Source organism: Actinia tenebrosa, unplaced genomic scaffold (genome assembly GCF_029948245.1).
Source record: "Actinia tenebrosa isolate PJP-AT-01 unplaced genomic scaffold, QUT_ActTen_1.0 PGA_scaffold4__44_contigs__length_22323623, whole genome shotgun sequence".
NCBI lineage: Eukaryota > Metazoa > Cnidaria > Anthozoa > Actiniaria > Actiniidae > Actinia > Actinia tenebrosa.
The window spans coordinates 15,090,572-15,102,708 of NW_028292581.1; the positions used below are offsets into that span (position 1 = coordinate 15,090,572).

Consider the following 12,137-nt stretch of genomic DNA (forward strand, 5'->3'; position numbering starts at 1 on the left):
TACCTTTAAAATACCTTTAATTGTGTTTATAGATTATTATTCGCTATTATTCACTTCTGGCCTTGAAATGGCATGCCCTATAACTTCCTTTAAAACTTATTCGCCTACATATCGTATTTCAGGCAGAAGTATTTCAAGCCGTACATAGTATAAAAGCCAGCAGTACGGTGCACTATAAGACCACATCAGTGAATACTTGTTTAATCACTAGAGACATAACATTCGGCTATTTATGACCAAATGAGGTAAGTGGGATACAGTTAAGTATTTAGTACATATATATTACCCCACATATTTAGGGATTAGAGACTGAGGTAAGTGTTTTGTTTACAAATACACGCACGTACTGACTGTACAATAAATTAGAAAATATTCAATATTAAATGAGGCAAAACCGAGTGCGGTAAGAAGAAATTTATTCTACAGTCAGCAAGTGTATGCGTTTGTGAACATTAAACACAACCTTAAGTTTCTAACCATTTTAAAATCCAATCTGAGTACAGTGTTGTTCACGACTTTAGTCGTTTTTGACAATGAGAGACCGAACAAGCATGAGCAAAAATAGTAATAGCACGAACAAATCAGAAGAATAACTTAAATAATTCAACATTAGTTAAGTACATCGAAACTGAAAGGAAATATAATGAATATACTCGACACTGAAAAAATAATCAACTTTTGATGTGAGAATAGTGAGGATCTTTTTTTACGTCTTTGTTCCTTTCTTAGCTTATCGTGGTTTTGGTTCTGAAATGAAGAGAAATGAAATACTGAACATACTCGACTACTGAAAAAATCAAACCTTCTTTTGCCGAGATAGCAAGCACTTAGGCTTACGATTCGTTTAGGTTTACTTGAATTTTGTTTCAAATGAAAGCGACATACCAATTCGCTTAATATGAGACTTCCAGAGAAAAGGTTGCGCTTGACAGGGCACGTTTTTCGCATGAAGATCATTATTTATTTGAGTTTCAATATCATTGGCATCAAAATCATCTGATGTGAGAATGGTCTTGATAAAACATAGTTGCATTCTATTTGAAAGGTAGGAAATAAACCACTGCAGCGGCTAAATTATGAATACCGGATACGATTATAGCTTCTGAAGGACTATGTCATGTCAAATAAGAAAAAAAGGAACTTTCTGAAGTCCATAGTATCTAGCTCTGGTGTATTTCTAAATATATGTAAATAAGACTCCTATCATTGCAAAAACTTTTTTTTCTATTGAATACACTCGGGCAGTCCGCGATCGGGCGAGTGAAACATGTTTAATCGTGTTTATTGATTGATTACATTTTAAAAAAAAGACGTCATATTAAATTTCGACTTCCGGAACAAGCAATAACAGACTTTGTGCCCAGGGGTATTTTTTCTGAGAGCGAGAAAAACGAGCGACAAAATTTTAGCCCTTGGTTTCCAAAGGGTATATCAAGATCTTCAGTACACCGAGAACATGTCCCTCAACAACACAAATATAAGCTCATTTTGTGTAATTATACTAGCTGCAAAAGCTAAATAAACGGCAAATATTCGGTCTAATATACATTCTCATGAAAATAGACTTAGAAAACAATTTACTGCGGTTTTCCGATATTCTGCGAACTCAAACATTTCAACGGCTCATTGTGAAATTGCTTTTTACGGCCACCAGTCAAAAACATAAAAGTTACCCAACGATTATTTTTGATTGACGGCAGCGAAAAAACCAATTTTCAGTTTCAGCTTGTAATTACCGATAACAATAAAATGAAACGCTAAGAAGATCTTAAATTCCATTAAAAGAAGGAGCAAAGTTAAAAAACTAAACCTTTTTGACACTAAGTCAAATAAATTATCAGCGGCAAAAAATAAAAAGGAAAAACAGTGGGGAACTTAGAGAAAACAAGGCAGTAAGAGTCTCTTGTGAACAATTTGGTACTCTCTGTGTATTCAAATGTGTTTGTTCCTTCGCTATTCATGTTTTGATTCAGATATTCAAAGAAGTAATTTCTGTAATCGAAAATCAGCTTTAGGGGACAAACTGGTCGTGTTAAAGAACTACGCGCCTGAACAATGGTGTCGACTTATACATATTCAGTTTTTTTGAGTTTTGATTTTGTTATTAAGAGTAATAAAATGATGAAAATAAATTTCTAAAACGCATGCATTTTTACCTTTGCTTGAAATCGATCTTGTATTTACTGTGATTTTTTTTTAGAAATTTTTCATTAATTTCAAAATAAAGATTAATCATGGAAAATATGAAGAGTCAAGCAATTCTTAAAGAAATACTGAGTTCGAGTTCGAGTTGGACTTCAAGTTGGACTTCAAGTTAAAGTATTAGGATACGAAAAATGACGATTTGCTCGAAAAAAAAATTTTTTTTTGAAATTTCGTAACTTTAAACTTTTGTCTTTCACATGTTAAAACTTCTTGCAATTTTTTAAAAAGATCCTACATTGCGGTCGTCCAAATAACAGATAAATTGATGTGATCACAAAATGGAAGGCTCAAGGTGTTTTGACCAACACCGTCGTGGCTCCCTGCAGCTTCTGGCTCCAAACAAAGAAATGCATTTTTCTGGGTTTTTTTTCCCGCTAAAACCTCAACTTCAAAAAGCTAAAAGGCCCTTAGATTTAATTCGATTTTTTCTAAAATTTGGAGAGTTTAAAAAGTAGCTCATGATCCAAAAAAGGGTGTCTCCGATTTTTGAAATTTAATTTCTTTAATTTCATTTCTAAAGTTATGACGCTTTTTACTCTAAACAACACTCTAAAGCAATCGCCAAACTTTGATCAAAAATAACGAGAGACATAAAACAGATATCAAAAATCTTGGACACCGTTTTGGAGCTTATTTTCTCCTGAGTATGTTTAGATATTTTCCGCAAACATGGCTTAAAATGTACGTGTCCGTTAACGTTTTCACTGAGGCATGGTCAAATTTCGCTTGGAGGGCAATAATGTGAACAACAATTTAAAAAATCGTATTTTGAAGATGTCTTCATAAACTATGTTTACTCAGGTTTCAGAAAATGTATACTTTGTTTGTGTATTACTACAAAGTCATGGCGTTATTTAAGTTTGCGCGCATAGTGGTCGTAAACGTATCCTAATACCTTAAATTAAAGCCTGTCATTAAATAGCTACCGAAAAAGATAGGTTTTTTTCTATTTGTATTTTCTATTTCTTGACGAGCTGTTTTAATAAAAAATCTTAAATGTAAAACTTTAAATGAATTTAAGAACATAGATTCCGTCGGGTATAATCTGACGACACTATGTTTGACACAGGTATAAGAAAATATATCAATAAATAAAATATGATAAATAAATATCAAGGTTAAGGCAGTGAGTGATTGACGACGAGAAGGGGTAGGTGGTAGGTGGGTTGAAAAAGTTGAGCGTGCGAGACTTATATGAGAATATTATATTATGGTTATGTATCGCAGATAGGTAGCATAGAACAGTAAATGATAAAGTACATCGTACAATGTACATTGAATCGAGAATAAAAGCGTTGTGAGTGAAGGCAACGTTACGAAACATGAGCTCAAACGTCGCGGCGGTGCCGGGCGATGGATATAATATAAAGTATCAAATAAGAAAGCTCTGGAATAGTCGGTTCGATCATCAGGGGTTAAGACACAAGGTAGAGGTCAGTATTCGACCTACACGTTTCAAAACTTCTAGCGCCAGAAGCTTAAGGATACAAAAGATAAAGTTGCAGAAATAATTGGAAAGATTTTTCTTTAATAGAAGCGACATCTGCGTAGCTTCTTTTGCTCATGATGTTGGTGAAATGTTTCAGTCTATTTCTTATAAAAATTATTTTAAAAATATAACTCGCGATCACATGCCTGTACTTCAACCTCGTGTAAGGTTTGTAACTTTGTTATTTCTAGTTATCAAGTTTACGATGGCCATCAAGGAGGGCCACTTCCAAGTTCCGACTTCTGAGTTTGACTACTTACGGTTATTACTCAAAATTGCTGTATAATTTGAAATATTTCTTTATAAGTCAACATTGTAAACACTATGCAACCTAAAATGTTAAAAAAGAACTCTAAAACCTTAATAATTGAGATATTTACCTTAATTCTGACTTCTGACTTCCGAGTTCCGACTGCTGAGTTTCGAGTCGTGCCTAGTCGCTTTTCTTACTCTTTCTGTGTTTTAAACCAGTAGGGATTTATTTCACGATGATGCTAGTTGTACTCGTGTTGTTCTTTTGTATAAAACCTATCTCGTGTTTTACCAGCTTACACACCAGCCACGCAGGATGCTGGGTTAAATGTACAGAAACCAGTAATTCGAGCTTACTTCCTTCAAGGTTATTCTAACTACGAAATATTGGCTCGGCGTTGTGGGGTGTTCCAGTCGTGATTGCTTTGCAGTGTCAGTGCAATAGCGTCCATCACAAACTGTACAAGTTCTCTGTCGTCCTTAAGTCCCGATTGAAGCGCTAGGTCGGTTGCCTTCATCATGGCTACAACGCCTGCCACTAGTGTATTTTGCGACTTTTGAGTCTTGGAATCGCTGGTTCTCGAAGTAGCGGACATTTGATTCCATATCATGAGGTGGTTTACAAGTGGCTTCCTCAGACCAGTCACGTTCTGTGTTCGAGGGTAAAGATCAATCTTCGATTGAATCTTTTCTTCCGGTAACTTCTCTTTCAAGAGAGAGTTTAGAATGGTTGCCAGATTCTCGCTGGCATCTGGGCCAGTTTTCTCACTTGCATCTAAGTCGCGTGCGATGTCGTCCAAGACAGTGGGTTCTGATGGTTGTTTATGGATTAACTTGGCGACTTGTTCATCTAATCCGTCCTCGCCGCCGCCTTGCGTATCGTTTTGTTCCTCTTAAGATCCTTCGCTCGGATCAACGGGCTCACTTATGGCCAGTATATTTTCGTTCACTTTCTTTATCTCCTGGAGGAGAGCAGCGAATATTGAGCCAGTATCTGGCGGGTCCAACGGACGTTTACCATCTTCTTAACTTCAACTCCATCCCAAGGTTTACAATTTAAAAAAAGTAAACAAGAAAATACCATCGAGAAACACCTAGAAACACTAAAAAAACGTGATGATAAATGGCCAGAGTATAGGCTTAGAGCATGGGCTACCATGGTGGTAAGTTTCCACTACGCCTAAACAGTTAGTTTGTATCGGTACAGTATATTGTGCTTACCATTAGTAATCAAAGGAATTTTAGTAATGTGGGGCTCACTTCAGTGGGATTTTTTCAAACTATGATGATGATGATTATGATGATGATGATGATAGTATTTTATTTATATAACTACTGACAGTGTATTATATGCTGTATTGACTCTAGCAAACATTAATTATGATGTTAACTTTTACGAATACAATACACACTGACCGTGAATTAATTAAAGTTTTACATTTAGTATTATACATCATGACAACAGCTACAAACTGCAGCTATTACTGCTATGATTTTCAAAGTAAATAATAAAACGTACTGACTAAAATACAATTGTGCTATCTAGGCTTCAGGTTCACACTCCTCGCTCGAAAGTGCACCAGATGTTGCTTTCTTCGACACAACCGCAGAAAAAAAGGTTTCCAAAAATCAACCAATTGAGGAAACCGTTGCAGCAGCAATAGCTGCTTCTTTTGTTGCTGTGCAAGGACAACAGAACGAGAAAAGCGTCTCAAAGGTATGACAGACTTTACAATTGTGCATTGAATTTATTCATTCATTCATTCATTCATTCATCCATCCATTCATTCATTCATTCATTCATTCATTCATTCATTCATTCATTCATTTATTTATTTATCGTGCAATACTCTATTTTGCTTTTAGATTGAAAGCAAAAGTGAGCTGATGAAACAGCTAAGGGATGTCAAAGACCTCCTGGATAGTGGGATAATTGACAAGCACGATTATGATGCACAAAGAAGTACCATTATGAACAAACTCAAAGCATGATAAAACATACACGTTGATATCATTTTGTTACTGTTCAAAATCGTTTTCTATACGATAATCGATATCGTTGTGATATAAAGTGTAAACAGACACGAAATAAGGTACTAATGTATAGAGACGTATTGAGAATTATCGCAACACAATTAACACTGACAAGTCTATTTTCACTATTATTGAAGAAATAGAAAACGTGCGCGCGTGCTGTGTGCAGTCATAAAGCAGGCGGGGATTGGCAGAACACGAGAGAAGTGTTAGGAGAAGCACGACGCGTAGCGGAGTGCTTCTTGACACTTCTCGAGTGTTCTGCCAATCCCCAAGTGCTTTATAACGACACACAGCACAGCAAGCAAGTTTTTTATTTCTTTTATGAAATACAGATTACAATAACCGTCATTTTAGATAGGAATGACGCAACGGAAAGTGCGCACGCGTGCAATGTGCTCACATAAAGCACGCGCTCCAAGCCAATCAGAACGCGGCATTCATAACAGTTATTTTATAAAGTACAAATATAATACTGAATAAAGGAACATTTTTCTCTTTAGTAAATGTATGACGGCTTTCTTTTCGCTTTATCTCATTGCCCTTCCTTCCTTCCTTCCTTCCTTCCTTCCTTCCTTCCTTCCTTATGTTAGTTCATCTTGCATATTCGCAATGACGAAATAATCCATGGCAATCAAAACTGCTTAATCTGTAGAACGCTTCTGTTATCAGGGGTTCTGGATCATCAGCTGATTCCATTACAATGTCGTTCATTCTTATGAAGTATTTCACTTTGCTGAATGCTTCCTCGATGGGGTTAAGATCAGGGGAGTATGGCGATAAAAATAAAAGCAGTGCACCAGCTCCTTCAATTAGTTCCCTGACTTGATCGACGTGATGAATTGCAGCATTATCTGTTAGGAAAATCATTTAATACGGGGTAAATATAAAAGGTAAAAATATCTCCACAGCGGGAATACTTCTATAAATGTGATAAAATTTGGAAGTTCAGTTTTCTTACCCATTATAACTACGGAATGCGAATTAATTCCATTAAATGGATTGATCACAGGTAAAAGGTGTCTTTGGATAAAGAACGCATAGTCATGTCCATTGACTGATCCTTTCACAGTTTGTGGACAACGCAAGCCGGACATTCCGATGGCTGCAATAGATGTGTGCCTTTCGCCTCTTACTGCAGTCCTTGTAATTTCTGCTCTTTTCCCCTTAAAGTTGTAGCCATAGTTTCTTACGAGGCGCCTGTCCTGGTTATGATAAATCGTCATTAATTTATGATTCTTGGACATTTAGAGCTAACAATCTTAAAATATTATATCAAAATTAAAACCAAATGATGTTCACGCGTGAAATTAAGGTGTAAATGCATACAATTGGGTGGCATGACAATGTACTCTTCGCGTTTATTCAAATGAATGCTAGCTGGCGTTTCATATTGTAAATAGAGACTACAGCAAAAACATCACAACAACAAATAACTCAAGAAGAAGGTCGAAAACACTTACGATTTCCAGTTTCATCTACAAACACCAACATCTCGGAGTTAAAGCTAGAAATCATTGCGCGATATTCAACCCTTGAAAGTTCATTTTTCTGTCTTGCCACTTTTTGAACCTAAAATAATTATAACACAGTATAAGCTGCATTTCTTTATAAAGTGAATGACAAATAATTCATAATCAACTGAAATACATTTTTACGTGTAATTACCAAACATCGGATGTTTCTAGATAGTGTCGATAAGTCATAGGAGTTCCCAGTCGCATTTAGAATCTTTCTCTTAATTTCCTTTAGCATTGTCGAAGAGTTATCTGAGAATGTTTATGTTTCGATAATCAGCAATTGTTCATGTGAGTGCAAGGTTGTTCGTCTCAAACTTCCATTTGTTTTATGCCATAATCGGATTAACAGCACCATTTTTTAAAAGCCGCCTTATAGTTCGCGTAACTGTAGACGGGGATATGTTGAGTATCTGTGAAATACTCTGAATAGCCAAAAGATATCTAAATTTGAGGTGCACAACACGCCAGCACAAGTCCTCGCTATGCATTTTCAAATTTCGCGCGAGACAACCGAAGAATTCAGAATTTCAATGAGATTACCCATAATGCACCCGATATAGTAGGTTTTCGATGGTAGATACAGTCAATTCAAAAAACGTTGTCGTCGACCGGCTCAAGCCTACGCGACTGGACCGAAAGGAATATGGGTAAAAACCACTGAAGCGGTTAAATATTCGTTCTGAATTAATCGTTCCCGCTAGTAATAAGATAATAATGGCGAGAAACAATCCATCAAATGCATGTCTTCAGGTTTAGGGAAAGAAAAACAAAGTAGTTATGATTCAGTTCACAATTCCGAAGATATGAAGGCATTAAAAAAAACGTCTCCTTCAACACTTCCCGCTCGCCTACGAAAGTTCGTGCTGTAAACCAGGCATAACTAGTCAGATAAAATTATGGAGTCAACTCGGCTTCAATGATTACTACCCAGAGTTCCTTTCAGTCCAGTCGCGTAGGCTTGAGTTGGTCGACGACAACATTTTTTGAATTGACTGTATATTTGAAATGGACGGTCATATATACACTTGATTGCAGAAAGGTTGTAGTAAATATTTATACAAATACCTAATTTATTCAGTATATTTAATGATATGCAAAACAGAAAACTTGCTTTATTTATTGTTTGTTTCATTCAATGAACGTCAAAATATTTTATTCTTGTGTTTTACATCCTACAGATTATTAATCAATTGATTTTGAGGGTTAAAAAAGTAAAATTGCAATATACATCTCAGGTATTTGTATAAATGTATAAATGTATACTACAACGTTTCTGCAATCGAGTGTGTGTGTGTATATATATATATATATATAGCCATTTGCAAAAATTATGGCCGTCCGTTTCAAATATATAATATATACGAGTATATCAAAAGTATATCAGACACGGCGGGATATGTTTCTTGATATTTTTTCCAGAAAGCCCTAGTGATTGAAAACTCGAAAAATATGTTAGGAATGATGTCCCATAATTTTTGATATGCTTTTGATATACTTGTATATATATCGGAAGCGGCCATATTTTTTGCAAATGGCTGTATACACTTGATTGCAAAAAGGTTGTAGTATACATTTATACATTTATACAAATATCTAATGATATGCATAATGCAAAATAACCATTTTCAACGCTCAAAAACTCATGAATAATTAATGAGGATCTGAACCAATTGGAGCGACCATACACGTCACGTGCATGGACTTTTAAACCCCAAAAAGTCCTCTTCGTTAGTATTCTTTATATAAAGAATACTAATGAGGATGACTCTTTATATAAATACCCTGACTAGTGCCCCTGTCTTGAGTTCGGCATGTTGTCTTCAACTTGTGGGAGCCATTTTTGCACTTACTGCGCATGGCAGTGACGTACAAACCTCACTGCGCATGAAATTGCTGTACAAACGACTATCAAAGTATATAAGTCAATGTTTGCGAGGTATATGGTTGCTCTACTTCAACTGAAAGGTTTGTGAATTATACTTAAAGTTTTTGAAGCCGTTTAATAAACTCGCAGATCGTGTTTTATCGGGTCTAAAACCACTCGGCTACGCCTCGTGGTTTTAAACCCGATAAAACACTCCTGCTCGTTTATTAAACAGTACTTAAAACCAACTGATTTATAATCTATACGATCTAATAAACAAGAAAAAATATTTTGACAGTCATTGAATTAAACAATAAATAAGTAAAGCGATTTTTCTGTTTTGCATATCGATTAAATATGATACGCAAACGCAAACGTTTCTGCAATCGAGTTTGTGTGTATATATGTATATATACAATGACACCATAAGCCTGATGTATAACTTTACACATTGGCAAGTTGCATACATCACTGCCTTTTACTGCAGCTGTGCTTCCCTTGTGTTTTGGATATTAGAGAGCTTTAGATTTACGTTCACGGCAAACGTGTAACGTCAGATGACCAGTAAAAAATTCTTTTAAATGACTGAAAAAGAATCGCAAAAAAGTCCAAGTAGCAGAAAAACAAAAGAGTATTTGCGCTTGGTGAGAAGGTTTGTAAATAGTAAAGTAAAATACAGGAAAACGATGAAAACGTGGTCACGTTTGCCGTTTGCGGGGAGGAAAAAAAGTCAATCTAAAACTCTCTATTGACAAGTCTTCCTCGCTTGCCAATATTTTCCAAGGCTATATCGGTGTTTTGGGCCAATCAACAATTCCTGTACTTTTGATGTCTCTTTCAAATTGAAAAAACCTACTCGCGCAAGGAATAAGTTCTTATTCTATTAGCTTCTCGTGTGATAAGTGAATAGAGACCCTGAAATTAATTTCGCAATGGGGTCTGTGCGCTCAGAAAGGCTTACATGTTCTGTCAAACACCGTGAATCACCACAGTTTTCCAAATAAGATAAGAAACAGGACATTTTCCATCTTACATCTTTAATGTCAGCGCAAAATTTACCAATTGTGAAATGTGCTAGACAGGTATTTATCGTAAAAGAATGATAAAAGAAAACCATTTCAGTGTCTCGAACTTCTACTTTTCCAGTGACTTCCATTTGGTATAGCATATTTCACTTAACAGATAATGTTCAGAAAACATCGGAAAAAAAATCAAATTTAATAATTCTACCTGTTCTTAAGTCAGTTACAACTACAGGAGTTATTGACAAAAACAATGTGTTTAAACCATCACGCGGTTTTTTCTAACTTTTTCTTAATACACTAGTAAGTTCAGCCTGGACTCCTGACATAAAAGCAGATAGATAAAATCTAGGTCCCAGATTTTTAGTCGGCTTACAAAAGTATATACCTGTGTTACGGAGTACAGAGGGCTATACATAATGAAAATTCTGTTAAGTTTGGTTAATTTTTCTAACTTCCCGTGTAGTTTCCGAAACATATCTATTTATATCGTGTGAACAACAATATAATTATTGAATGCTGAACGTTATTACAAAGACAAAGCGCTAAATAATGATGATACATAGAGTCCTTATTGAAATTATACATCATAAAAAATATTATAACTCCTTATTTCACTGGCTTGAATTCAATAGCTCACTGTATCGTAGAGAAATAAAAAGCGCAAGATATTTTTATATATCCTTGCTGTTGAGTCTTTCTTTAGTGGGATCCAATCGACAGATTGCATTAAATTGCACTCCACTCAGTTCAATTACCATTATTAATATATCAAGCATATGCTAATGTATTGCTTCTATTTAATTTTTATAGATGACTTGCAGTGTTAAGCTGGTTGCTTCTCTATTAGTTTTTCTTGGTGCTTGTCGTTTTAACAAAGGTATGGGCATTAAAGATTATGTTGCTATTTCTTAGTTTTCTTCTTATCTTGAGTTAGCTTAACGCCATCCCTAATATCATTAGGTCCAAACCAGATCATTCTGTGTCGTTTCCCTATCATTTTTAAAATCAATTAAATTGATTTTCTTCAGTTGCAGGTTTAAAAATAACGACACCTCAATCATGTGGAAATGAATTCACTTTGAGTGACTCTCAGTTGTCTGCTTCATCCGAATGGAACAAGAGTCACGGAGCTGCAAACGCCAAGCTACATCACCAAGGCGTTGGAGGAAGAACTGAAGCTTGGTCTACACGCCATAACAACGTCAATCAATGGCTTCAAGTCGATTTGAGAAATATCTCCAAGGTAACAAGAGTCACTACTCAAGGAAGAGCGGATGCGAATCAGTGGGTCAAAAATTACTCAATCGAATACAGTCTTTTTGGATCGCATTTTGTTTCTTACAAAGTCGGCGGCATTGAGAAAGTAAGTGCTCTACCAGAACAACTAACGTAACGTCGTTTCCGCCGATTTTACAGTCAGATTTACAATTGCAAATCATTTTTTCTCGAAAGGTGTTTAAAGGAAATGAAGATCAAGACACTGAAAAGAGCTACAAACTTTCCAATCCAATTATTGCACGATATATTCGTATAAGTCCAAAGTCATGGAATGGTCATATATCGATGAGGGTTGCATTTTATGGATGCACTTCAGGTAAGAAACCTCTTTCCAATTAGTCTCATAGGAAAATTCAAGGTTCTTTCCTTTTTTATTCTTCCCTTGACTCTGAAGATGACTTCCGCTCAGGTTGTCGAAACGTCAATCAAACCAAACAGTCCTTCTCAGGACTACATCCACCCGGATGATC

General features: G+C 35.7%; 3 protein-coding genes and 1 pseudogene across 5 annotated transcripts in view; 2 read left to right on the forward strand and 2 right to left on the reverse strand.

The window, feature by feature from the left end:
- On the reverse strand, positions 1–5,105 carry LOC116297809 (uncharacterized; annotated as a pseudogene). Its single transcript, XR_016121132.1, has 3 exons — positions 5,060–5,105; positions 4,075–4,940; positions 1–747 (listed from the first exon to the last, which is right to left on the reverse strand). The product of XR_016121132.1 is annotated as an uncharacterized LOC116297809 (transcript).
- LOC148907210 (lactadherin-like) overlaps positions 77–12,137 on the forward strand; it is a 15,491-nt gene continuing 3,430 nt past the window's right edge. Inside the window, exons 1-4 of one of the 2 annotated variants that reach the window (XM_089036189.1) lie at positions 77–245; positions 11,200–11,266; positions 11,424–11,752; positions 11,842–11,983. In XM_089036189.1, coding sequence (XP_088892315.1) covers positions 11,200–11,266; positions 11,424–11,752; positions 11,842–11,983 — 538 coding nt within the window. In that variant the 5' untranslated portion in view covers positions 77–245. Of the gene's footprint in view, positions 246–11,199; positions 11,267–11,417; positions 11,753–11,841; positions 11,984–12,137 lie in introns of both variants that reach the window. The other variant, XM_089036188.1, reaches the window with a different exon arrangement.
- Positions 4,544–6,487, forward strand: LOC116297807 (uncharacterized). Its single transcript, XM_031706108.2, has 3 exons — positions 4,544–5,109; positions 5,493–5,663; positions 5,813–6,487. Exons 1-3 carry the CDS (start codon positions 5,104–5,106, stop codon positions 5,936–5,938), a joined length of 303 nt encoding a protein of 100 aa, XP_031561968.1. The 5' UTR covers positions 4,544–5,103; the 3' UTR covers positions 5,939–6,487.
- On the reverse strand, positions 6,481–7,163 carry LOC116297806 (uncharacterized). Its single transcript, XM_031706107.2, has 2 exons — positions 6,942–7,163; positions 6,481–6,834 (listed from the first exon to the last, which is right to left on the reverse strand). The coding sequence occupies exons 1-2, from the start codon at positions 7,075–7,077 to the stop codon at positions 6,575–6,577; spliced, it is 396 nt and encodes a 131-aa protein (XP_031561967.2). The 5' UTR covers positions 7,078–7,163; the 3' UTR covers positions 6,481–6,574.

Excerpts from the sequence above, each read along its gene's own strand:
- LOC116297806 (XM_031706107.2), bottom strand. The coding sequence starts at position 7,077 with ATGTCCGGCTTGCGTTGTCCACAAACTGTGAAAGGATCAGTCAATGGA. Across the intron at positions 6,835-6,941 it reads GCATTCCGTAGTTATAATGG|ATAATGCTGCAATTCATCAC; the intron begins GTAAGAAAACTG and ends TTTTCCTAACAG.
- LOC116297807 (XM_031706108.2), top strand. Across the intron at positions 5,664-5,812 it reads ACGAGAAAAGCGTCTCAAAG|ATTGAAAGCAAAAGTGAGCT; the intron begins GTATGACAGACT and ends TTTTGCTTTTAG.